The sequence below is a fragment of the Canis lupus genome, chromosome 13 (genome assembly GCF_011100685.1).
Source record: "Canis lupus familiaris isolate Mischka breed German Shepherd chromosome 13, alternate assembly UU_Cfam_GSD_1.0, whole genome shotgun sequence".
NCBI classification, from domain to species: Eukaryota; Metazoa; Chordata; class Mammalia; order Carnivora; family Canidae; genus Canis; species Canis lupus.
In genome coordinates this window covers 27,387,193-27,410,162 of record NC_049234.1, presented here as the reverse complement: position 1 = coordinate 27,410,162, position 22,970 = coordinate 27,387,193, and the positions used below count along the sequence as shown (strand labels likewise).

Sequence of the window (22,970 nt, the reverse complement as noted above, 5' to 3'; positions counted from 1 at the left end):
CTGCTGAAGTTTGAGTCATTTGGTGACGTCTCCAGGGTCACACAGAGGGCAAAGGGCAAAGCCACCACTCAAACCTCAGTGCACTGGACTCAAGCTCATGCTCTTTTCGTGAGGACAAGGGTGGCTGGATCCTCCTCTTCTGCCCACCCAAAGTCAACCCTGCAGATTCAGATTCAGCTGGCCAGATCTGAGAATCCGAGCTGTCCCACCCGGGGCTCAGTCCCCAGCCTGCCTCTGGGCTGCAGCATTGATGGGAGAGCGAACCCCCAGCTTCCTACTGTCACCCCTAGGCCAAGGATGGGTAGGACCATCCAGTCCACATGATTCTCTGTGCTAGTTAGATGTAATAGCCCTTCCTCCCATCAAATGCAGCTCCCCTCTGGGCCAAGTGGGGTGCAGACTGGGTTGTAAACCCTCCTGGACAGCTGATGTCAGGGCCCTCTCTGCACATCAGATCCTCTTAGTAGCTGCCAGAAGGTAGAGTTGGCTGGCTGAGTGCTCAGGCCCCCAGGAAATAGCTTCCCTCATCCTCTTCCTGCTCCATTCTTGCAAGTGGCCCCTACCCCTCTGCCACCCCTCCCAGAGGGAGAGTCCTGCTGCTGTTCCTCCACCTCTAGCCTCCACTTACCCCAGCAGTCCTCTTTGATCACCAGCTGCAGCACCCTATAGGCCAGGACAGTGCCCTGGGGGATGGTCACTGTCTTCTCTTTGGCCATGTGGCTCTGACCCTGGAGCTGGGAGGGAGGCAGGGAGGACAGGACCTCAAGTCCACACAGGATTCGAGGACCTGCAGGAAGGTGTCGTCAGGACACACAGGAATAGGAGACGGGAGACACAGGAGGAGGGACTGCAAGAGTCTCTTGATGATCAGTGTAAGGTCTTTAGAGGTTGGAGAGGAGGGGAAGATCCAAAAGCAGGATGTCGGGGGACACCCAACATGAAGAGCAAAATAATGCTGCTATCTTGGAATACACAAGATATTTCCAGAAAAAAAAAACAAAACAAAAAACAAGGCATTCTGGGGTCAAAGCAAGATGTATTGTCACGGGTAAAGCTCTAAATAAAGTCCCATAGCAAAGAAATAGATTTCATTTAGTGTTGTTCAGCACTGTCCAGAGTGTGGAGTACTGGCTTTGGGATGTGCCTCGCTGGAGTCATGAGCACAGCAGCTGGGCCACCTCCAAGTGGTCTCTGAGTCATCACTTGGAGGCGGAGACCATGGTGCAGCTGGGGCAAGTGCAAGGAGGCACGGGGGCCCACTGGAAGCTGGGGCTCCTGACGTGGCACCGGTAGTGTCACCGTTACCACCCTACTCCCACAGGGAAAATGCAGTTTAAAGGCAACGGTAAGACGGGGCGCCTGGATGGCTTGTCAGTTGTGTCCCGACTCGATTTTGGTTCAGATCATGATCTCAAGAGTCTGGGATCAAACCCTGCATTGGGCTCTGTGCTCAGTGGGGAGCCTGCTTGTCCCTCTGCCCCTCCTCCCACTCGTGGGGGCAGTCTCTTTCTCTCAAATTTATAAATAAAATCTTAAAAAAAAAAAAGCAGCTTTCTTCTGGCACTTGGCTGGCCTGCATAAAGACGGTGAATCCAACTCCTCTGCCACTAGACGTGGCTGAGTAGCCAGGTTCTGGCCAGTGGGATGCAAATGGAGGTGGTGTGTGCAGGTCCTTTTCTTCCTTCTGCCAGCTGCAATGTGGACGTGACAGATGGAGCTAGAGCAGCCATCTCGGACCAGAAGGTGGCAGCCATACATTGAGGGTGGCAGAGTGACAAAATAGAAGGAGCTGTGTCTCTGATCACTAGGATCTGCCACTGCAGAGCCACTGCCTTAGGCTCCTATCTGGATTTTTCCCTGAGACAGAAATCGTTTTCTTGTTTAGAGCCACTGTCATTTCAAGTTTTCCATCACTCACCACTAGGGTGACTAACTGACCTGGTTTTCCCACCCAGAATCCCCTCACTCAGGCAAACTGGGAAGGTTGGTTACCCTACACTGACCCCAGGCCCATGACACACCTGGAGTCCCATGTCGGGACTTTAATCCCAAGATGGTTCCCTGCTCCCCAGCTACTCCCACCCTCCCCTTGTATGGTTCCCTGTCTTTCCCACAAGTGGCAAGTGGAGTGAGTCTGCATCGTTTATTAACATCCAAATAATCCTCAGTGAGAAGGCCGGCTGTCTACACTACACACACGGTAGTGTAACAGGTTTGATTCAACACATGAGTGTTGGAACCAGCTCATCCCAGTCTGATTTTAGCCACACTTGCTGGCTGTGTGCTTCTGAGCAAGGAGCTTCATTAACCTTCTTTTTTTTTTTTGAGAGAGAGAGACAATCTCTCTATATAGGAGATCTAAGCGCAGAGCCCAAGGCAGGGCTCCTTCTCACGACCCCAAGATCATGACCTGAGCCAAAATCAAGAGTCGGGTGCTTAACTGACTGAGCTACCCAGGCACCCCTGGCCTCTTTGAGGTCTAGGTCCGGTACTGAGAGAACCTGACATACAGCACCTGCCTTATAGAATCCTCAGAAGGGATGGATGCGAAAAATTGACAGAGAACATTTTGTTCTCTGTGTTCCAGCATCTAAAGTATTCAGCAATGGCAGCTGGAGACTGACCAATAGGTGACCCAGACTCCCCAGCATTCCTTGGCTCTGAGAGGTGAGGCCAACAGTGAGGCTGAGTCACAATTGGTGGGAGACGAGAGCCCCAGAGCCCCACGATATTGGTGTAGGGCCCACACCTCCCTGCATGACCTTGGGGACCTGAGGCTCACAGGTGCTGTATGACCTAAGGACTGAGCTGATGAGGAGCAGTTCCAGGCCTTACAGGCACGTGGAAGGAAACAGAGTGTCACAGCACCAGTGTCATCAGCACCTTCCCTACACCACTGCCTAATCTCCCCTGGTTCTGCAGCCCAGCCTCTGGGGCGAGAGCCGGAAAACTCAGAGGGTCAGGTGGCTTGCCTGAGGCCACACAGGTGGCCAGAGGCACTCCAGGTTCCAAAGCTGATACAGTGCATAGAATCACCCGAGGGAGTTAGAAAAAGACCAGCCAATAGGGCCCGTTTCAGACCAATGAAAACAGAATTGGGCAGGGCACTGTTGGGCACTGGTATTTAAAACAAAAACAAAAACAAAAACAAAACGGCTTTCCAGGTGACTCTAACATGTCATCAGAGTTGAGAACCACGACACAAGCGCCCAGGAATGCCATTCTTGTTGAGATGGGGCAGTTTTTAGTGAGGCAGCCATCTGACAGGAGTCAGGGTGGAGGGGGAGCTTTTTGGTGGCTGCCCGCATCCCCAGCACACCCGAATTGGCACCCCTGGGGCACACCCTGCACCCACCTTTAAGTGGCCTGGCCCAAGGAAGGCCAGCTGTCCTGATCCCTTGGCATCGTTGAGGCTCTGAAGCATGGTGTCCTGTGTAGTCTCCACGGCCTCTGTCACCACATACAGGCCCTCCTTCTCCTTCCGGTGTTGCAACTCCTTGAGGAACGAGGGCTTTGGGGTCCTCAGTTTCCTGCAAGGGTGTGTAGGGGTGGGACAGGAGAAGAGCAGAGCTGGGGAGAGCCGCTGCCAGGGCTCCGGGGGGCCAGGCCTTCCCAGGTACGACTGGCCTGGACTTCGGGACTGCTTGTTTAAGGTCACTTGGGGGTGACAGAAAGAGGAGAGAAACTGAGGGGGAGTGTGACATCTGTCTTATACACGGTGCAAAACGTCCAGAGCAGAGAGGCCACCCTATGGCTTTCTATAAGCTGAACTGTACAAAAAGCTTACTTGGCCCATGTGGTGTTCAGAATTTTTGAGATAAAATTTGTAGGTTTCACATAAAAATCTCAGTTTCTAGCTTCTTGGAAGAAATGGTGCCACGGAGCTCACAGTCCTGCCTGGAGCAGTCCTGGCAGCTGCTGCTCAGCTCAGGGCAGGCTTGTTTCGCGACTTGCCATAGTCTTCCACACTCCCTGTCACCTCCACTCAGCAGCTACCATGTTTCTGTTTTATTTCCACCTGGGTTGAAATCTCTGACTTAAAATAAGCCCTTCTTACCACCCACTCCCTGGTCCCTGGTCCCCTGGGCTCACTGCGAATGGTGGGCTCCCATCCCGACCCACTCGTCAGAGGGGCTTCACTGGAGGCCTCAAGCTGGCCTGAGCCTTGGGCTTTTCTCTGCTGCCCCCTCATCCCTACTCCCACCTGGAGGCCCTGCGCCCACAGAGCTCAGCCAGGAGGGCCCCCCGGTCTGCATGGCCCACCTGACTCTCACCTCTTCTCCACCAGTTTCCCAGGTGTGAGGGGAAACCCTGAGGGTGTGTACAGTCAGTGTGGAGCTGTGGGTCACCCCACTGCTCCCTGTCACCTGCACCGGCAGCCCGATGCTCACATTCATGGCCCCTGTCACGGCTCCTGCCACCATCTCCTCGATCTGGATGGACTGGCTCTGGTTCAGCTCTGTGGGAAGAGAGGTCCAGGCTAGAGCCAGGTGGCGAGGGAGGCAAGTTTGAGCATGGCTAAGGCATCAGCCCTGAGGTCCACGTTGGCCTCCACTACTTACTGGGGGATGGGGTGGGGGGGTGACCCTCAGCAAGCCACTTAACTCTTGGAGCCTCAGTTGCTCCATCTTAAAAAGGGGAGGGAAGGATGACAAGGTAATGCCCAGGGGAGGTTGTCGATAAGCTGTTACCTTGCTTTTCTGGGGTAGTGGGGTGTCAGGGGTGGGGGGGGGGAGGAGGAGGAGGAGATGGGAGGGGCATGAGAAAAGCAGGGATTCCTCTCCTCCCTCCTTCGGATAGAGGCATCTAGGGGGAGCCTCTGTTCCCCTCCCCCAGTAACATTTTGATCTTCTGTCTTTGATGGCACGGGGTCTGTGAGCACCTCCTGAGGTGGGCCCTGTGAGCAGGGCAGTGACACTGCAAGCGGGGAGGTGGCTTTTAGGATGAGCACCCACAGCCCACTGGAAAGGGGAGACTCCAGGAGCGGAGGACCACAGCCCAGGGGAGTGTGACCCGGGGGAAAGCAGGTGGGTGAGGGGCGAGCTTCTCCACTAGGCGCGGTGCCCAGGGCTCACACTACTACTAGGGCCCATGAAAATGTTTTAGTTTACTTTAAAATCAGAAGAAAGAAAGAAACTTTTAGGTCTACGAGGATGTCTTCTGTTAATATATTCGTCTAATATATTCGTCTTCTGTTAATAAATTCGTCTAATTTGAGGCCAACACAGCCTCAAATGACAATATTTGCTATTTCTATGGAGGAAGGGGCTCAGGTAGGTAGGTGACCTTGGCCTGGGGAAGCAGGAGGAAGATGTCCCCCCCTCTCCCCCCTGCCGGGGACCGCCCAGGGGCAGCACCAGCTCCAAGCAGCACTTTCCCAAGTGGGACGCTCTCCAGGAGGGAGGGGGTGCCCAAGAAGGACAGGTTGGAAGCAGCTGCGGGAGCTGCTGGCCTGCCATGGCCTGCTGTCCTGCTGGGGGCCCCTGTGGCCCCCAAGGCCGGCCGCCCTTCTAGGACCTGGGGTCCCTGCCCCCTGCACCTACCTGAGGCCCTGGGCGGCTGCCCTGGATGGTTCGGGACTGTGGGCTGTGCCCAGCGCAGGAACTCTCTAGAACCCATGTCCAGCACTACAGGGTTTCCAGCCCTGCTCAGGGGTTGTGGTTCCCGCCGTCTCCAGCCATCTCCAGCCCCTGGGGTGATCCTCCAGCTTTCAATAAGGGCGTGTGCACTTGCAGGAATATCAGTGCTTTGTGTTCTTTAATCAAAGCCGGTGTTCACAGAACTTGAGTTTTCTTTTAAATCTCAGATCCCATCCTACCCCTCTTTCTGCCCCCTTCTCCCCCATTGTTTCTCCCCAGAGAAGATCACTTTAAATGTGCTTTGTTGCTTTTGGTAGTTACCTCCCTTATTTCTTGTTTAAAGGGCATTCTTTTTTTTTTTTTTTAAGATTTTATTTATTTATTCATGAGAGATACAGAGAGAGAGGCAGAGACACAGGCAGAGGGAGAAGCAGGCTCCTTGCGGGGATCCTGGGTCTCCAGGATCAAGCCCTGGGCCAAAGGGGGCCCTAAACCGCTGAGCCCTCCCGGGCTGCCCTAAAGGGCATTCTTGAGATTATAATTCACCTACCATACAATTTACTCCTTGAAAGTGTACAAATCAGTGGCTTTTAATGTATTCACAGAATTGTGCAGCCATGACCATGGTCAGTTTTAGAACATTTTCATTACTCCCCACCCTAACCACTGATGTACTTCCTGGTCTCTGTGGATTTGCCTATTCTACATATTTCCTATGAAGAGGATAATATAATATGTGGCCCTTTGTGTCTGACATCTCTTAATAATAAGCTTGCTCAGGTGCCCTGTGTAGCTCAGTCCCTTTAAGCATCTGCCTTGGGCTCAGGTCATGATCCCAGGGTCCTGGGATCAAGCCTTGTCTGGCTCCCTACTCAGCAGGAAACCTACTTTTCCCTTTCCTTCTGCTGCTCCCCCCTGCTTGTGTGCACACTCTCTGTCAAATAAATTAATAAAATATTTTAAAAAATAAGCTTGCTTAATTTTAGACATTCTTCATGAGCTTATACCAGGGAAGATGAGGATTTAGGGTCCCCTTGGCTCTGCACCATGTACAGGTCCCATCACAGTTATGACTATGTGAATACTTCTCAGCTATTAATAAGCCATAATTATTTTCCTTTCTTGTAGGACTTTTCTCATTGTCATTTTTTGTTTATTTTTCCTTCTATCTTCAGTGTGTTTGTATCTAATTAAATCCAAACTGCCAGTTCCTTAAATCTTGTATTAAATACCTCAGAATTGAGGTATTCTATCAATTTTCTCTTCTGGAGACATCTCCCCCAAAGCCTTCCTCTTTGCTCAGATGGGGACTACTTGTCCTCTGGCCCCCATACTGTCATCCTGGGCATCCCCCTATCTCTGTTCTACACTAAATCTTTTTTTCTCTGTAGCCAATATCTTCCTCTTGGGTCTCTCTCATTTTACTGTATCACGTTATCTCATAGCTTTCTGGAAAATGGAACATAGACAGTAATTTTAAAAAATCTGCCTGAAAATGTCCTTTATTCTACCTTCAAATTGATGTAGACTTCTAGTTAGAGATAATTTTCCATCAAAATATAGGAAGTCTTTGTTCCATTGCTTCTAGTTTGTGTGGTTGTAATTTAAAGTTATTATTTATTTATTTATTTTTAAATTTTTAAAATTTATTTATGATAGTCACACACAGAGAGAGAGAGAGGCAGAGACATAGGCAGAGGGAGAAGCAGGCTCCATGCACCGGGAGCCCGACGTGGGATTCGATCCTGGGTCTCCAGGATCGCGCCCTGGGCCAAAGGCAGGCGCCAAACCGCTGCGCCACCCAGGGATCCCTATTTATTTTTTTTAAGAGACGGGGAGAGGCAGGGGAGAGGCAGAGGGAGAGAGAGAATTTCACATAGGCTCCCTGCCCAGTGCAGAGCTGGAGGCCAGGCCAGAGACTGAGCCACCCAGGTACCCACTTAAAAGTTACTCTTTCATTTTTGGTCTTTTGTAAATAACCTTTGTACTTTTCCCTGGATTTTTACTTTGTCTTGCATGTTCTGAACATCACCCAAATGTGTTTTGGTACGGGCCCATTTTCATCCATTTGTGTCAAGTATGCGATGGACTCTTTAAATCTGGAAACTCATATTCTGGTTATGGAATATTTTATTGAATTGTTGTTGATTTCCTTTCCATTTGTGTGTGTGTTCTCTTTTTATTTTGAGAACTTTTTTTTTTTTTTTTAAAGATTTTATTTATTCATGAGAGACACAGAAAGAGGCAGAGACATAGGCAGAGAGAGAAGTAGGCTCCATTCAGGGAGCCCGATGCGGACTCGATCCCAGGTCTCTGAGACCACGCCTTGGGCAGAAGGCAGGCACTAAGCCACTGAGCCATCCAGGATCCCTGAGAACTTGTTTTAACCAGCTGTTAGGCTTCCTAAGCTACTCTTCTCAATTTCTTCTTTTTTTTTCTTATTTTTCATCTTATGACTTTTTACTCTACTTTTTGGGAAAAATTCCTCAACTTTACCTTCTGATCCTTCTATTGGGCTTTTGTTATATTAGTTTTAATTTCTAAGACATCTTATTTTGTTCTCTCAATGTTTCTTTTATTTTTTAAGCTTTTATTTATTTATTTGAGAGAGAGAGAGCGCACGTGTGCACAAGTAGGGGGGAGGACCCAAGGCAGAGGGAGAAGCAGACTCCCCACAGAGCAGGGAGCCCAATGTGGGGCTCCATCCCAAGATCCTGGGATCATGACCTGAGCCAAAGGCAGACACTTAGCCAACTGAGCCACCCAGGTGTCCCTCAATGTTCCTTTTAAAACAGCTCAAAAAAGCATAATTTGGAAAAGTCACACATAATGATCAGTACACAGGTATAATTTTGAGGGAGCTAATTTTAAAGATTTTAAAACTGTATTTGAGAGAGAGAGAGCACAAGCTAGGGAGGGGGACAGAGGGAGAAGCGGACTTCTTACTGAGTAGGCAACCCAATGCAGGACTGGATCTTAAGACCTTGAGATCATGATCTGAGCTGAAGGCAAATGCTTAACTGACTGAGCCACCCAAGCGCTCCCTCCCCGCCTTTTTAGAGTTTTTTTTTTTTTTTTGAAGCAATTCCAGACATACAAAATGTTTCAAGAATTGAAAAAAAAAAAGAGAGAGAGAGAGAGAAAGCCCAGATGTCCAGCGACTGAGGAATGGATATAGATATGGTACATATATAATGTACTACTACTTAGCCATCAAAAAAATGAAATCTTGCCATTTGCAACAACATGGTTGGGACTAGAAGATACTATGCTAAGTAAAATAAGTCAATCAGAGAAAGACAATTATACGATCTCACTCATATGGTATTTAAGAAACAAAACAGGATCAGAGAGGAAGAGAGGAAAAAATAAAACAAGATGAAATCGGAGAGTGAGACAAACCATAAGAGACTCTTAATCATAGGAAACAAACTGAGGGTTGCTGGAGGGGTGGGGGGTGGGGAGACGGGGTAACAGTGATGGACATTAAGAAGGGTATTTGATGTAATGAGCACTGGCTTTTGTATGCAGCTGATGAATCACTAACTTCTACTTCTGAAACCAATACTACATTATATGTTAATTAAATTTAAATGAAAAAAAGAAGAAAACTTCTCTTGTTTTTAAAATCTGATATCTGTCTCTCTATCCATTCATTAGTCCCCTTATTTTATGATGCATTTTTAAAAAGATTTTATTTATTTATTTATTAGAGACAGGCAGAGACATAGGCAGAGGGAGAAGCAGGCTCCCCCTGGGGAGCCTGATGTGGGACTTGATCCTAGGACCCCAGGATCACACCCTGAGCTAAAGGCAGATGCTCAACCACTGAGCCAGCCAGGCGTCCCTTATGATGTATTTCAAAGTAAGTTGCTGATACCAGTACACCTCACCCCAAACAATTCATATTGTTACTGGAGTTTAATATTGGTTTACATTGTTTTGGAGTAACATTGCTATACAGCGAAATGCTCACATCTTTAGATACTATTTGATGAGTTTTGACAATTGCATGAATCTTCATCAAGGTACAGATCTTTCTGTGATTTCAGAACATTCCCTCAAGTCTACTGACTCCTGGCTGTGTCTGACCTAGAGTGGCAGAAGTTGTGGTCCTAAGTCCTCTGAGCTCACCAGGGACACTTCCAGTATAGACTGGTAGGGCCTGGCCTCTCTGACTGCCTGCTAGCTGCTGCAGCATGGAAAGGGTCGCATACAGGGCAGACAGGGGCTGCTTGACTTCCAGATCCCAGGTTGACCTGGGACTATTCAGCTCTATATTCAGGCCACACTCCTGCAGCAGGCCATAGGTGATGGCCAGACCTTCACCCTGGAGTGGGGCAAGGAGCTCAGGTTTGAGGGTGAAGGGGATGTTCCAAGGGTATTTGAAGTTGGGCTCCAGGATGCTCCTTACCTAGAATAAACAGCATCCCACGTTACAGGTTAGCATTTGAGGTTGGGAAGAGAAAATTGGTCCCAAGAGGGTCATTCAGGGTAACTGAAAAGGATAAAAGCTTTGGAGTCAAGTGGACCAGGAGTCATATCCAGGTCATATCCTGTGATCAGTGTGAGTGTGGACATGTTATTGGAAAATGCTGAGCATTGGCTTTTCAGCTGCTAAACAGTTATACTAACGTTTCCCTTCTAGAGTAGTGGCATCTGTAGTAGGATATGTATTCATGTACGCACATGTGTGCAATGTGTGTGTGTGTGTGTGTGTGTGTGTATAGATGTCTGCCCACACATATGTATTTACATATATGTATGTGGAGAAAGGGAGAGCAATTCTCAAATGGTAACTGCTTAAGTAAAGCAGGGATATGACTCAGAGCCCTTGGGTTCCCAGACCTGGGTTCACTATATAGCTCTTTTAGAACTGTGGGGGCCCCCTGCAGGGGTTGCCATGGAAATGGAGACCCTCCTGAGATAGACTCATACCCGCTGGGACTGTTCCCCAGAGGCAGTTGCAGCCAGGGATTTCCCAGTTGCCACACAAAATCCCATCTCCCTTCCTGGCAGAAACCTCCATCATGATCTCTTTTTTTTCATCAGAGCCATTCTTAACTCTGATTTTCTCACCCTCCTTCCTGGATTTTGGCCCCTGGGGATTTCTCACCAGCTCCTGCTGCTGGAGGAGGATCCTCTTCTTCATGGACTGGGCCAGCAGATTGTGTTGGGTATCACTCAGCACTGGGAACAGGGGGACATTTGGAGAAAGAGGGATGAAGAGTCAGATTTTCCTCTCCCCACTGTGAACTAGGAGACCTCCTGAGAGGGGAACTCTGAGGCAGGCAAATAAACCATTGGACATGGAAGTCAATTTCCCTGTACTAAGTCCTCCTCCTATTCTTGGGATGGTCTCCAGGATGCTACATAACATGGTTCAGAGGAAGGGATTGTGAGGCTGGAGCCTGGAATCATCCACCCACAATGATCTGTTGGATGTACTTGGGCAGATCACTTTCTAAACCTAAGGCTGGTTCTCTGTTAATACAGCAAATTTATCTCCCTAAGCCCTCCAGACTTTGGAGAGAGCTGATATGTGAGGATAAAGATCATGGTATTTGAAGGGTTTTGGAGAGGTGGCATCTAACCCATGGCTTTCATGAGGTCTGCAGGCCAAACCTTTGACTTTCCTACATTTCTCCCAAATCACTCTTACCTATTATGGCTTCGAGGAGGTAAATGATGGAGGATCTTCCCTGGATCCATAGATTTCTTGTGTCTTCTTGTGTCTCATTTAGGATTTCGCCACCAAAGCCATCCAAAGGATCAAAGGGGTCCCCATCCAGCTGTAGGACACTGGTAGTATTGGTAATATGATACTACTACTACTACTACTACTACTACTACTACTACAACTAGTATTAGTAAGTAATTTTGCCTGTGTCTTCTAAGTCTGTAAGTCATTGATGAAGCTGTAAGAATCAGTGCGCTTTACTTGCCCCAGGGGGTTTGGCCCTGTTGTGCAGGGCCCTCAGCCCCAATATTTGGAGCTGCACTCACTGGCCCTGTTGTGCCTGGGGCCAGTGTCCTGGATCTCTGACATCCTACTCTTTTCCCTGGCATTGTCCCATTTCCTTTTCCCCCCGTGTGCATTGGTAGCAGTATCGCCTAAACCTGCCCCCTTTACCACTTTTGATCAGCCCTCAGTAGCTGTAGGAACCCCTTACCCTGTCCATAAGTTCCAGCAAAGCCTTTCGGTTCCCAAGCGTGTTCAGGATATTATGGAATATGGCATCCTGAGTGTCCTTTGAGAGCTCGTCCAGGGCCTCCACTTCCTGGAAAATCTCTTCATGTAGTTGCTTGAAATCTTCTCTCAGGAATCAGCATCAACCAGAAAATGGGTACAATTCTTTGATTAGAACATTCCTGCAATGATCAGCCCTTTCCCACCAGTGTGAGCCCTTTTATCAACTAAAGCATCTCTGTGGATGGCACATTTGATCTCCGGAAATAGTTAAAATAACAGACTGGCAAATAGACAATCCTAGTGCTATGAGATGAGGGGGGTTTAGAATACAGGGAGCAGAGATGGAGATTCTGGACAGGGGTCATGGGAAGTGGAAGAAAATGACTAGGTGCTCATTACTGGGACATATCTGACATAACGTGGATTCTAATATTGGGCTCTGGGAAATAAGGATCTCAAGTGCTCTGGGTTTACATGTGTTAAATGGGGATGTTAAGAGGATTCAGTTGAGTTTATGTATGTAAAATGCTTCGAGTAGTTCTGGGTACACGTGAGCTATCCTTATCATGTAATTCTCCCTGTATTGTCTATGTCCATACAGAATTAACCAAGGAATGGATTCAGGGGCTCTCTGCTTCTCCTAGCAGATGTCAGGTGACCTCAAGATGATCCGCTAAGTGAGGGATCACCAGAATGGAGGCTGCAGTGACAACAGGCATTTCTGTTTGGTTCACCTGCTGTATCCCCGTTGCTCAGAATAATGCCTGTTGCCCAGCTCTTTTTTTTTTTTTTAAAGATTTTATTTGTTTATTCATGAGAGACAGAGTGAGGCAGAGACATAGGCAGAGGGAAAAGCAGGTTCCCTGCAAATCCCCCCCGTATCTCCTGATACGAGACTTGATCCCAGGACCCTGGGATCACGACCTGAGCCAAAGGCAGATGCTCAACCACTGGGCCACCCAGGTTCCTCGCCCAGTAAGTTCTTAATAAATGTTTGTTGCAGGTGTGCACAGATGAATAAAAGAATGAATAGGGATCCCTGGGTGGCGCAGCGGTTTGGCGCCTGCCTTTGGCCCAGGGCGTGATCCTGGAGACTCGGGATCGAATCCCACATCGGGCTCCCGGTGCTTGGAGCCTGCTTCTCCCTCTGCCTGTGTCTCTGCCTCTCTCTCTCTCTCCGTGTGACTATCATGAATAAATAAATTAAAAAAAAAAAAGAATGAATAAGTGGAGCTGACCAAAGTGTATATTTGGACATAGAGCTCAGTTTTCTGAGTTGCATGGAAGCTCCAATTTGGGTTCTCAGGTTTGCAGTTTCCTATCCTAGAGGCCTCTTAATTCCCTCTTAATAAGCACTCACCTTGCCTAAAAGGTTCCTGTGTTCTTCCTGGAAAGAGAATCACAAGTGATCATCTCTTTTCTCATGCTCAAATATGCTTTTCAGACGCTTTGGAGGGTTCTGTCCTCTTACCACTTCCTCTTGTTAAACTTCCTGCCCAAACCTGGGTCAATCCCTCCACCCCCTTGGCCTTCCTGGACCTTTCCTATTCCATAAAAACTAGGACCAGGCCCTGGGGGCAGTGGTGGCAAAGGCCAGGGCAATCTGCCCTGGTCACCAGATGAGTGCAGGTTGGGATCCTTATCCTTACCTCCAGCAAACACATATTCACCTCTTGGAGGGATGAAACCACTGTTGATGGTGCCTGAAAGAGAAATTACATTCCCCATCCAACAGTTAACTTCTGAAGCCATTTGGTTTCTCTGACCTTCTGTCCCGACTTCCCTGACCCCCTCCTTTCCTTCTACTCCTGCCCTTTGCCCAGAGGCCAGATCCTCCCGCCTTAGGTAAGGACAGCAGAGGCAATCACGTGGGGCTTTTGTGCAAGGTGGCGTCATGGAGGATCCAGTCTCACCTTCCTGGCTCAAAAATCACCCACTCACTTGGAAGTGATTTCGACTGCATGCGCAGTTTCTCTGGAAAGAAAGAGAAGTGTTTACTCACAAAGGTTTACTCTCCTCTCCCCCTGCCCTAACCCCACGGCTCTCCCTCCTCTTCCTACCCCCGCCCCTGGATTTCTTACCTCTTCCCACTACTTCAGGTGACTTGGTGCCTAGGCATATGGAGACCCAGGCAGCACCCCCACAACCTTATCTCAGTGGCTAGGGGCCTGTGCCAAGGTCAAAGGCAGGGGAGAGTAGGAGGCAGTGAAGGAGACTGGCTGGAAAGGTTTCCCTATGGGTCTGTGGGGGCTGAGCCCAATGCACTGCTCTTACTAGCATCCAAAGGGGGTCAAGGTTCAGTAGGGTCTGCGTCTAGGAAGAGAACCTGCCCAGCTCTGGAGCTCACCTTCTGGAAAGGTCTTCTCCTTGTCGTCATCTGAGATGAGAATATCTGGATGGGAAGAAGTCAGGCCAGGAGAGCTAAGGTTATTCCTGTTGGACTCTTTCATATTCCTGCACCCCCAGCCCCAGACTTCCTCATCCAGACCAGGCATGGCAGCTTTTCTCAGCGTGGCCTGGGGACCCCTCCCATCATAGGCACTTGTGATGCTGGCTAAAACTCAGAACCCCACCCTGGACCTGATTCTGTATCTTCGGAATTCAATTTTCTGAAGAGGACCCTGGAGCCTGCCTTTTGACCAAGCACCTCGGTTGATCACTGTGCTCTCTGAGATTGGACAACTGGCTCTGTAAGGTAAAGGAGGCTCTGTCCTCCTTTCTTTGGGTAGGATTGTCTGTTTGTTGCCGTTTGTCCTATCCCCTGAGCTCTCCTCCCTCACCTGTGTGCTCCCAATCCTGCCCTCTTCCTGAGTGATTTCATAGCTGCATATAAGAAATGTGCTGAGACAAGATGTTGCAGTGAGGATACTGTAGAGAGTAGTGGGTGAGTGAGTATATGTGTGCATGTGCATGTGTGTGAGTGTGTGTGTGCTAGGGGCCTGGGGCTAGCAAGGGAGGGAGAGGTGTAGATAAAACCCTGCATTATGCTCCTAGGGCATTATGTTTGCAGTTTTGTTTGGGATCCTGCTGGTGTCTCATGGGCTCTGACCTCAGGTTATGGGGTCTCCCAGGTAAGCTGCTGAGAGTGGCTTGAGTGAGTCCTTGAATGAATACAGGTGGTGGGATTGGGGTGCACTTTGTTCAGTGCTAAGGTCACCTCTGCACTGGGCCCCTTTCCACATGGGAGACTCTCTCTCCTCATAGCAGCAGTCCAGGCTGTGCTGGAGGGGGCCATGGGTAGTGGGATATGTGTGTGCCCCCAGAGCTGGGAAATGTCCTCAGTCTTCTCCATGAATAGGCAGAGCAGTGGGTGGAAGCATGCTGATGCTCCTTCCCTCTCGTTTCTCTTCTGAGGAGAAGCAGATTCCCTCTCCCCATCTGCCTCTTTCAGCCTCTGCTTACCCCAGCCATTCTCCTTAAAAACCAGCTGCTTCCTCTTGTAGGCCATCACTGTGCCCTGTGGCAGAATCAGTGTCTTCTCTCTCACTTTTAGACCCTCTCCCTGGCCTCGACCCTGGGGAGAGAAAGCAAACAATATGCCCCATATGCATATGATTTTAAAACTCAGGTAGATCTAGAAAGCTCATAATCAAAGAACCCACCAGCCCCCTGATCTCACCCTCTGTTGTTCCTGATTTCCAGGTTCTGCTCTTTTTCCTTCTTGGTTCAATATTTATTTCTCATTTTCATGATTATTTTGCATTTTCTCATTTTCATGATTATTTTGCAGTGATTTGATTTTTTTCCTCCCAGAATGAAGTATATTCAGTTATTTTCTTCTTTGGATGATGAGGATTTCATTGCCCTACTCTTCTCTCTGCCCCACCTCCACTCCTCCTAAAATGTTCATGTCCCAATATCTAAGTTAATACTCATTGTTTACTGTTGGGGAGACTGCTTCTCCTCACTCCAGATCTTTCTTTTAGCAGTTAATTCCTATGAACCCGGGAAACTGGCCTCCTGTTGGTCCTTCCAACTGGGAGCATATGCTTCAGGTCTTACCTTTCTGGAATTATTTCCTGGATACTTTTCCCTATTTTACTGTGTTACTCTGTTTTCCATTTCTCTCCTGGACTAACTCTCTAAATTTTAAAATTAATCTTTCCCTCTCTTTTTGCTTACTTTTTTTGGGGGAAAATTTGATTTTATCTTTTGACTTTTCTATTTAAAAAAAAAATTAGACTCTTGGTTTCTGATCTGGCATGTAGAAAGCTTCGAAAGTTATTATTCTGTCCTAAAATCAAATAAAAAGCTGAATAAACTTTACTGAGTATATCAGTCTGAGTTTTCCAGAAAAACAGAACCAGTAGGCTGTCTGTCTATATATTTATCTACCTAAAAGGATTTATTGTAAGGGATCTGCTCATGCAATTAAAAAAGTTGAAAAATCCCCAGATGTGCAGGCACAGGAGAACTAATAGTATAGTTCTAGTCTGAATCTAAGGGCTAAAGAACTAAGAGAGCCCATGGTGTATTGTCATAGTGCAAATCTGAGTCTGATGGCAGAAGAACAGTGTCCCAGATGAGAGATACTCAGGCAGAGAGTGAAGTCTCTCTCCGCCTTTAGTTTTATTCAGACCTTGAGTGGATTGGATGAGGACCACTTAGACTGGGGAAAATAATCTGCTTTACCGGTCCACCCATTTAAATCTCATTCAGAAACCCCCTCCCAAACACACCCAGAGTAACACTGAAACAAATATCTGGGCACCCCATGGGGCGGTCACATTGGCAACATAAAATTAACCATCATATTGAATAGTAATGACTATATTCTAGAGACCTGATAGTCAAAATGTATTATAGTGGGCTTTTATGTAAGTGTTGTATTTAATTTTATGTATGAAGGAACCCTATCTCAGAACCATGAATACCATTCTCAGGCAGCCTAGTGAGTAAATAGCTTCCCCAGAATTCAGCCCTATTATTTGAATGTCCTGGAGAATCAAATACTACCTAAGAGAATCAAGTGCAAACCAATGGCATGGGAAACTCTGATGCAGCCATGAGCTGGGGGGGGGGGGTGATATATAAACTGTTTAACAGCATCACAGCTCAAGAGCCCATGCTTAGATTGGCACTGGCTGTGAACAGCTGGGATGGCAGCCTGGACACACAGCTGGGCAGTTGCCCTATGCAGAATGCCATAGGGTGTTCTTCACCTGTCCTTACAAAACCCAGTCCACCCATCTGAACAGGTGGGAAAACAGCTGAACATGGAAATAATCCTCCAAGCTGGAGTTGAGTTTTGTTTCAGACTTCCTTGTCCACTGGGTGGTGTCGTGTCCTCCTCTAGGGTTCATTCACAGATCTTGGGAAAGTTAGTGCACATCTCAGTTTTTGTTTTGTCCTGTTTTTTTTAGTTCCTAAGTCTCTTAAGTGAGGACATATTACATATAAAATAGATTGTGTATAAAATGTCCATTATGACACATACACACTATATATGTCCCTGAATCACGGTTCATGTTGACTAAATATTTGATAAGCTCGTGTTTAAACCGTTTTTTAAAAATTGTGGTTATTATAAATTACGTGCATCAGATGTGCTCGAAGATATTTAATCTCAATCCAGAAAACTTTCTAGTCAGGGTATCACAGTATTTAGGATCTTTGAACTGCTAAGGTTTTGTACTGTGTGGTCCCTTGTTTCTTGCAGCCATAGAGCTGCACATGTATGTAGTAGAGCAGCCATACTTTCAGAGTATCCAGGATCCATCATTTATCCAAAGCAAATATAATCATTGCAAATAGTTAAATTTCTTTTCATTTTATCAATATTGAATAATCTCATATATATTAAAATACTAAAGTGACCACGTCAGAATATACTCTCAGGTCAGGAGTCAGGATTCCTCAGCACATGAGAAGTGGGAAATGCTGACCCATTCATTGCACCCCCAAAGACGGGTCCTAATAGGATGCAGAGCCCCTGGGAAGTGAGGCTGGGCTGGCTGGGCTCTTTGTGTTCCCAACCCACTTCAGGACAACCATGTACCTTGAAGAAAGTATCAAAAGGGAGAAAGCAGCTTCCCCAAACATTCACACTTCTGTTGTCACAAAGCACAGTAGTGTCGGTCAGTTCCACGGTGTCTGTCACCACATAGAGATTATCCTGTCTGTCCCGGCACTTCACCAGAAATAGCAGCTCTGGATCTTGCACTTTCCTGGGGTAGGTGGGAAGAGAAAGGTCATAGTGGAAAAGGGATGCTTTCTTAGGTTATTCTAGATTACTCTTCTAGGAACCTGGATGGGGTACAGTGCATCTGGAAGATACTGGCTTACAGGCTAGGTTACCTAGGGCACCAGAACATCTCTTATATGCACAATGCAGGGCCCCCCATTCTCTGACAGGGTATGGGTGTGACAGTATGCATCCCGTGTGATGAAAGGTAGCTGCATTTTCCAGAATTATTTTGGTCCTGTTAGGGTAGTTTTCCACTAGTAACTAGGGCCTCTCAGCAGAAGGAGACTGGACGTAGATGAGTCCAGGTGATTGAGAACAGGGCTTAGAAAGCCCTGTAGTCAAAGCTGGCCTCACACCCCCCGTGTGCCCTTGTGGAGCAGGGGGATAGAGTATGCTGAAGCAGGGCTGATGCTGGATTATTTTCCATGAGCACAGGTGGGCTTTATGGGCTGACTGTCCTTAGTAGATGAGTTGGATGGGGAAGGTCTGCAGTGCTGAAGACAAAAGTCTATCCCCATTTCAGTTCTGAGACTCAAGTCAGATTCTATCCCAGGCCCCGCTGGGCTTGGTGCCCTGGCGTGCAGAATACTGAGAGGTCCTTAAATTCTCCTTTCACTGCAGGCAGTACTGAGCATCCAGTGGGGGCTTTCCTGTTGCCCTTGGAGACAAATGCAGACTTCTTACCAGGCATCCGAGGGGTGTGTCATCTGACCCCTCCTTACCTCCTAAGCTTTGAATCACTTTCGTCCTCATTGACTAAGGTTTGGCCTCCCTGGCCTCCCCCTGGCCTTGGAATCATCATCCAGCTCTTCCATGCCCCAGGGCTTCTAAACCCTCATTTGAACCCCTTTCCTCCTGTTCCTTCCTTGCTTCCATCATTCTTTGGGGTCTGAGCTCAGCTGTTAGTGCCACAGAGAAACCTAACCAACCACCAGCAGTGTCTCTTTCTCTTTGTCTTGTTATTCCTTATCTCAGAGCTCCTATCATGATCTGCAAGTGCCTTCACAGATGAACACATTATATGCCCACATCCCATTTATTAGAAATAGCCAACTGCTCCCCCTCAATGCCTCCATGTTTAAAGGTTTGACCTCAGGCTTACTTATTTCTCTCAGAGCTAGCAATTAAAATGTATCCTAGAAATTGCCTCTTTCCCTACTGAAATACTGAGAATTCTTTTTTTGTTTCTTTCTGAGCAGTATAAGAATCTGAGATACTCTTTTGCACCATAAGCAGTCTTTGCAAATGTTATTTTTAATAAGGGCCTTGTAAGAACCCAGGGAAACAAAAATTGTCCAATACCTTGTGAAAGTAACTTTTAGTCTCTAAAAGTACTGTGATTTTTTAACTCCTTGCTTACCTAACAATGTGTTTTGCCTTTGTAAACACACTATTTAAGATGATTTAAGAAGTTGTCTGTTAAGCACTTAGAGGATCATTTGATACCTACCTTTGCCCATGTACCCATATACATGGAGATAAGTGGAATCCCAGGACACTGCTGCATACTTTATTTATTAAGCACAGAGAGTTTCAGATTCTTTGTCTCACCTAAATTAATACTTTTAAAATTTATTATTATTTTTAAAAGATTTTATTTATTCATTCATGAGAGACACACAGAGAGAGAGGCAGAGACACAGGCAGAGGGAGAAGCAGGCTCCATGCAGGGAGCCCGATGTAGGACTCCATCCAGGGACTCTAGGGTCACGCCCCGGGCCAAAGGTGGCGCTAAACCCCTGAGCCATTCAGGGATCCCTATATTTATTTTTTTATTTCCTGCTTCCTCACTCCCTGGTCTTTGCCTGTCCACACTGAATATAAGTGGCTTGGGGTAGAGATTTTTATTGGTCTTGTCGTTATTCTATCCCCAGCACATGACAGCACAGTTATGGGTAATTACTGTGTTTTTTTTTTAAGATTTTATTTATTTATTCATGAGAGACAGAGAGAGAGAGAGAGAGAGAGAGAGAGAGAGGCAGAGACATAAGCAGAGGGAGAAGCAGGCTCCAAGCAAGGAGCTGGATGTGGGATTCGATCCTGGGACTCCAGATCACACCCTGAGCCAAAGGCAGATTCCCAACTGCTGAGCCACCCAGGTGTTCCAGTAATTACTGTTTTAATCAATATATACCAGATAACTAATAACTATTAGTTGAATGAATGAATGAATACCCAAGAAGAATAGTATGGTCTGAGATGTCATTTTCTGTACTCTTGAGCCTAGCAGTAAAGCCCTGCGAGGTGCCTTTTGGCACATGAGGAGAGTTCAAGGGCCTCATTGACCAGTTCTTTTTTTTTTTTTTAATTAAAAAAAATTTTTTTATTTATTTATGATAGTCACAGAGAGAGAGAGAGAGAGAGGCAGAGACATAGGCAGAGGGAGAAGCAGGCTCCATGCACCAGGAGCCCGACGTGGGATTCAATCTCGGGTCTCCAGGATCACGCCCTGGGCCAAAGGCAGGTGCTAAACTGCTGCGCCACCCAGGGTTCCCGACCAGTTCTTTCCTGTCCTATGGCCTCACCTCTTTTGAAGGTCTTTCCAGTTATGGGGTGGGATGGTAACAGCCTGAAACTGAAGGGAGGATCCATGGAACACAGTAGCTTTCCCTGACACATTCATTTCTAGCCCAGTGGTCACGTTGGCAGAAACCTGTCCCTGCTGGACCACAGTGTCACTGAAGAGAAACGGTCCCATGACAGCAGTTTCTGGGGACAGAAAAGATGACGTTAGGTTCAGCCAAGAATTTACTCCAGAATGGTTGGGAAACCGAATGGAAATCGAATGGCTGAGTCCTGTGTTGCCCTGACCCTCCAATTCATTTGCATTTCTCAGTTGAGAAGCTATCACATCAATGGTTAATTATTTTTTTCCTTTAAAGATGTATTTATTTGAGAGAGAGAGGGGGTAGAGGGTAGGGGCAGAGGGAGAGAGAATCCTTAAGCAGACTCCTCACTGAGCATGTAGCCCAGCAGGGGGTGGGGGTGGTCGGTGCCTTGGTCTCAGGATCCTGAGATCATGACCTGAGCCAAAATCAAGAATTAGACGCTCAACAAACTGAGCCACCCAGGTGCCCCTCAGTTAATGTATTAAGTATAAATTATTGCTGATGGCAAATGTTTGAATCAGCCTAGGGGTTGGATAACAGAGGATAGCATCCCAAACCCTAAGCTCTGGTGACATCATGTGTGCACTGGTACAGGGAATCCACAATGTCATCTTTTCCTCTGTAGCACGCACAGCCTCTAGTCCCAGGAGGCAGCACCCTGGAGCAGAAAATGTTAAGCTTATGGACCCAGACAGATCTGAGTTTGGATTCTAATTTTACTAGTTCCTGGGTGTATCACCTGGAACAGATTATTTTATAAGTTTCAATTCACAGTTCTGTAAGTGGGGATAATGTCCCTGACTTAAGAAGCTATCCTAAGTATCAGATGAACTAATAAATGCCTGCGTCCTGATATTAGATTTTTAAGTATTGTAGCTTCTTGCCCAGTGCCTTTTGGCAAAACCAACCCTGATGTTGACCTGTGTGGCTGCCTAAGGGATCCTTGTATGCTGCACTGCCTGTGAGCACATGTGTTTTCTACTCCTTGCCCCCTTGCCCTTGTTGACAATACCGGGAACTGAAGAACTTGGCTCCAGGAGGTCCATGAGGGTGTATTCGGCTGGAATGTCAGGTTGTTCCCAGAAGGGTGAGCGCTTCTTCCTCTTCTGTAATATTGCCAGCTGACGGAATTGGTTGGCATTTGACAGGCATCTCATGGGCCTCAGGTCTTTGTCTCCAAGCTCTCTGACCAAGTTCTTGCTAATACGCTCAAAGAGGGAGGGCATGTTTCTAGGAACAGGTAGAAGGGGAGTCCAAAATTCAGTTGAGAGGGGAAGCTCCCACGGAGCTTGATATTTTTCCTAAAGAAAGGGCAAATTTATGAGATTAACTTTGGTCTTAACTTAGAATGGTGACTAGATCATAATTTTCTCAACTTTGGTATTCTAAACACAGCCTAGGCTTTGGAGGAAAGCAGTGTTGTGAAATTCATTGCTCTTTGGGCTAGAATAGAAAAGCCTGTGTGTGCCCCCAGCCCCAGCCCAACGGCACTCTAAAGGACCAGGAAGTACCCTATACTGTCATCAGCAGAAGGGCCTGAAAGGAAGTTAGGTACATGTTAAAAATTCATGGTGGTGGTGGTGGAAGTGGGGGCAGTGTTTGCAAGGAGAAAGTGAAGGCCTCACTGGAACGTGACATTTGAACAAAGACTGGAACTGGAAGAATGTGGGGAGGACATGAACTATGTGGCTGTCTGGGGAAAGGAGGAATGAGGAAGAGCAGAGATCCTACAGGAAGAAGTACCTGGCGCCAGCCCAGGTGCAGTGCCTGAGCGAATTCATCAGGCAGGGAGGGCAGGTGGGGGCAGGCCCTTGTTGCACATGGTTAGGACTTGGTTTTTACTTGAAGTGGGACTGGCAGCTGTCGGAGGGGAGTGAGCTCAAGAGTGACAAGTGGGACACGTCTTTGGAAAAGATGCCAGTCTTTGTTGTGTTGTCCACAGACAGACATAGTAAGGCAGTAGGAGCAGAAGTAGGGAGTCTGGTTAGGAGGGACTGCGGTGACCCTAGTGAGAGCTGATGGGGGATGAGGCCAGGGTGCTGGCACAGACAGTGAGATGGGAAGTGATTGGGTCCTGGTCTGTGTTGAAGGCAGAGCCGACATCTACAAAAGGAGTGGTGTGGTGAGGTGGTCCCAGTGGCTACTCAAAGCTCTGACACTCAGAATGAGTCAGGAAAGTGCCATGTAGACATCAGCAATAATAATTCTGAAATGAGTTGTTTGCTAGAGAGGGAGATGAATAAGGAATGTGAAGGAGTGGAAGATGTTGGGGAAATAAGGCAAGATGGAGGAAACAGGAGTCTTGGCAAATAAAGAGGAGCCAGCCTGGGGAGCCAGAGAATCAATTATAGGTACACGTGTCACTCATTGTGCTGTCTGTGAACTTGTAAGGACAAACTGGG

At 47.5% G+C, this 22,970-nt stretch overlaps 1 protein-coding gene across 1 annotated transcript; it reads right to left on the bottom strand.

The window, feature by feature from the left end:
* Positions 1–3,244: 3,244 nt before the first annotated feature.
* Positions 3,245–21,794, bottom strand: GSDMC (gasdermin C). The gene is made up of 14 exons (XM_038556341.1): positions 21,581–21,794; positions 20,485–20,668; positions 17,771–17,939; positions 15,181–15,286; positions 14,120–14,164; positions 13,714–13,746; positions 13,422–13,475; positions 13,133–13,159; positions 11,753–11,892; positions 11,242–11,371; positions 10,696–10,769; positions 9,714–9,993; positions 4,275–4,459; positions 3,245–3,685 (listed from the first exon to the last, which is right to left on the bottom strand). The coding sequence occupies exons 1-14, from the start codon at positions 21,792–21,794 to the stop codon at positions 3,245–3,247; spliced, it is 2,082 nt and encodes a 693-aa protein (XP_038412269.1).
* Positions 21,795–22,970: the final 1,176 nt, after the last annotated feature.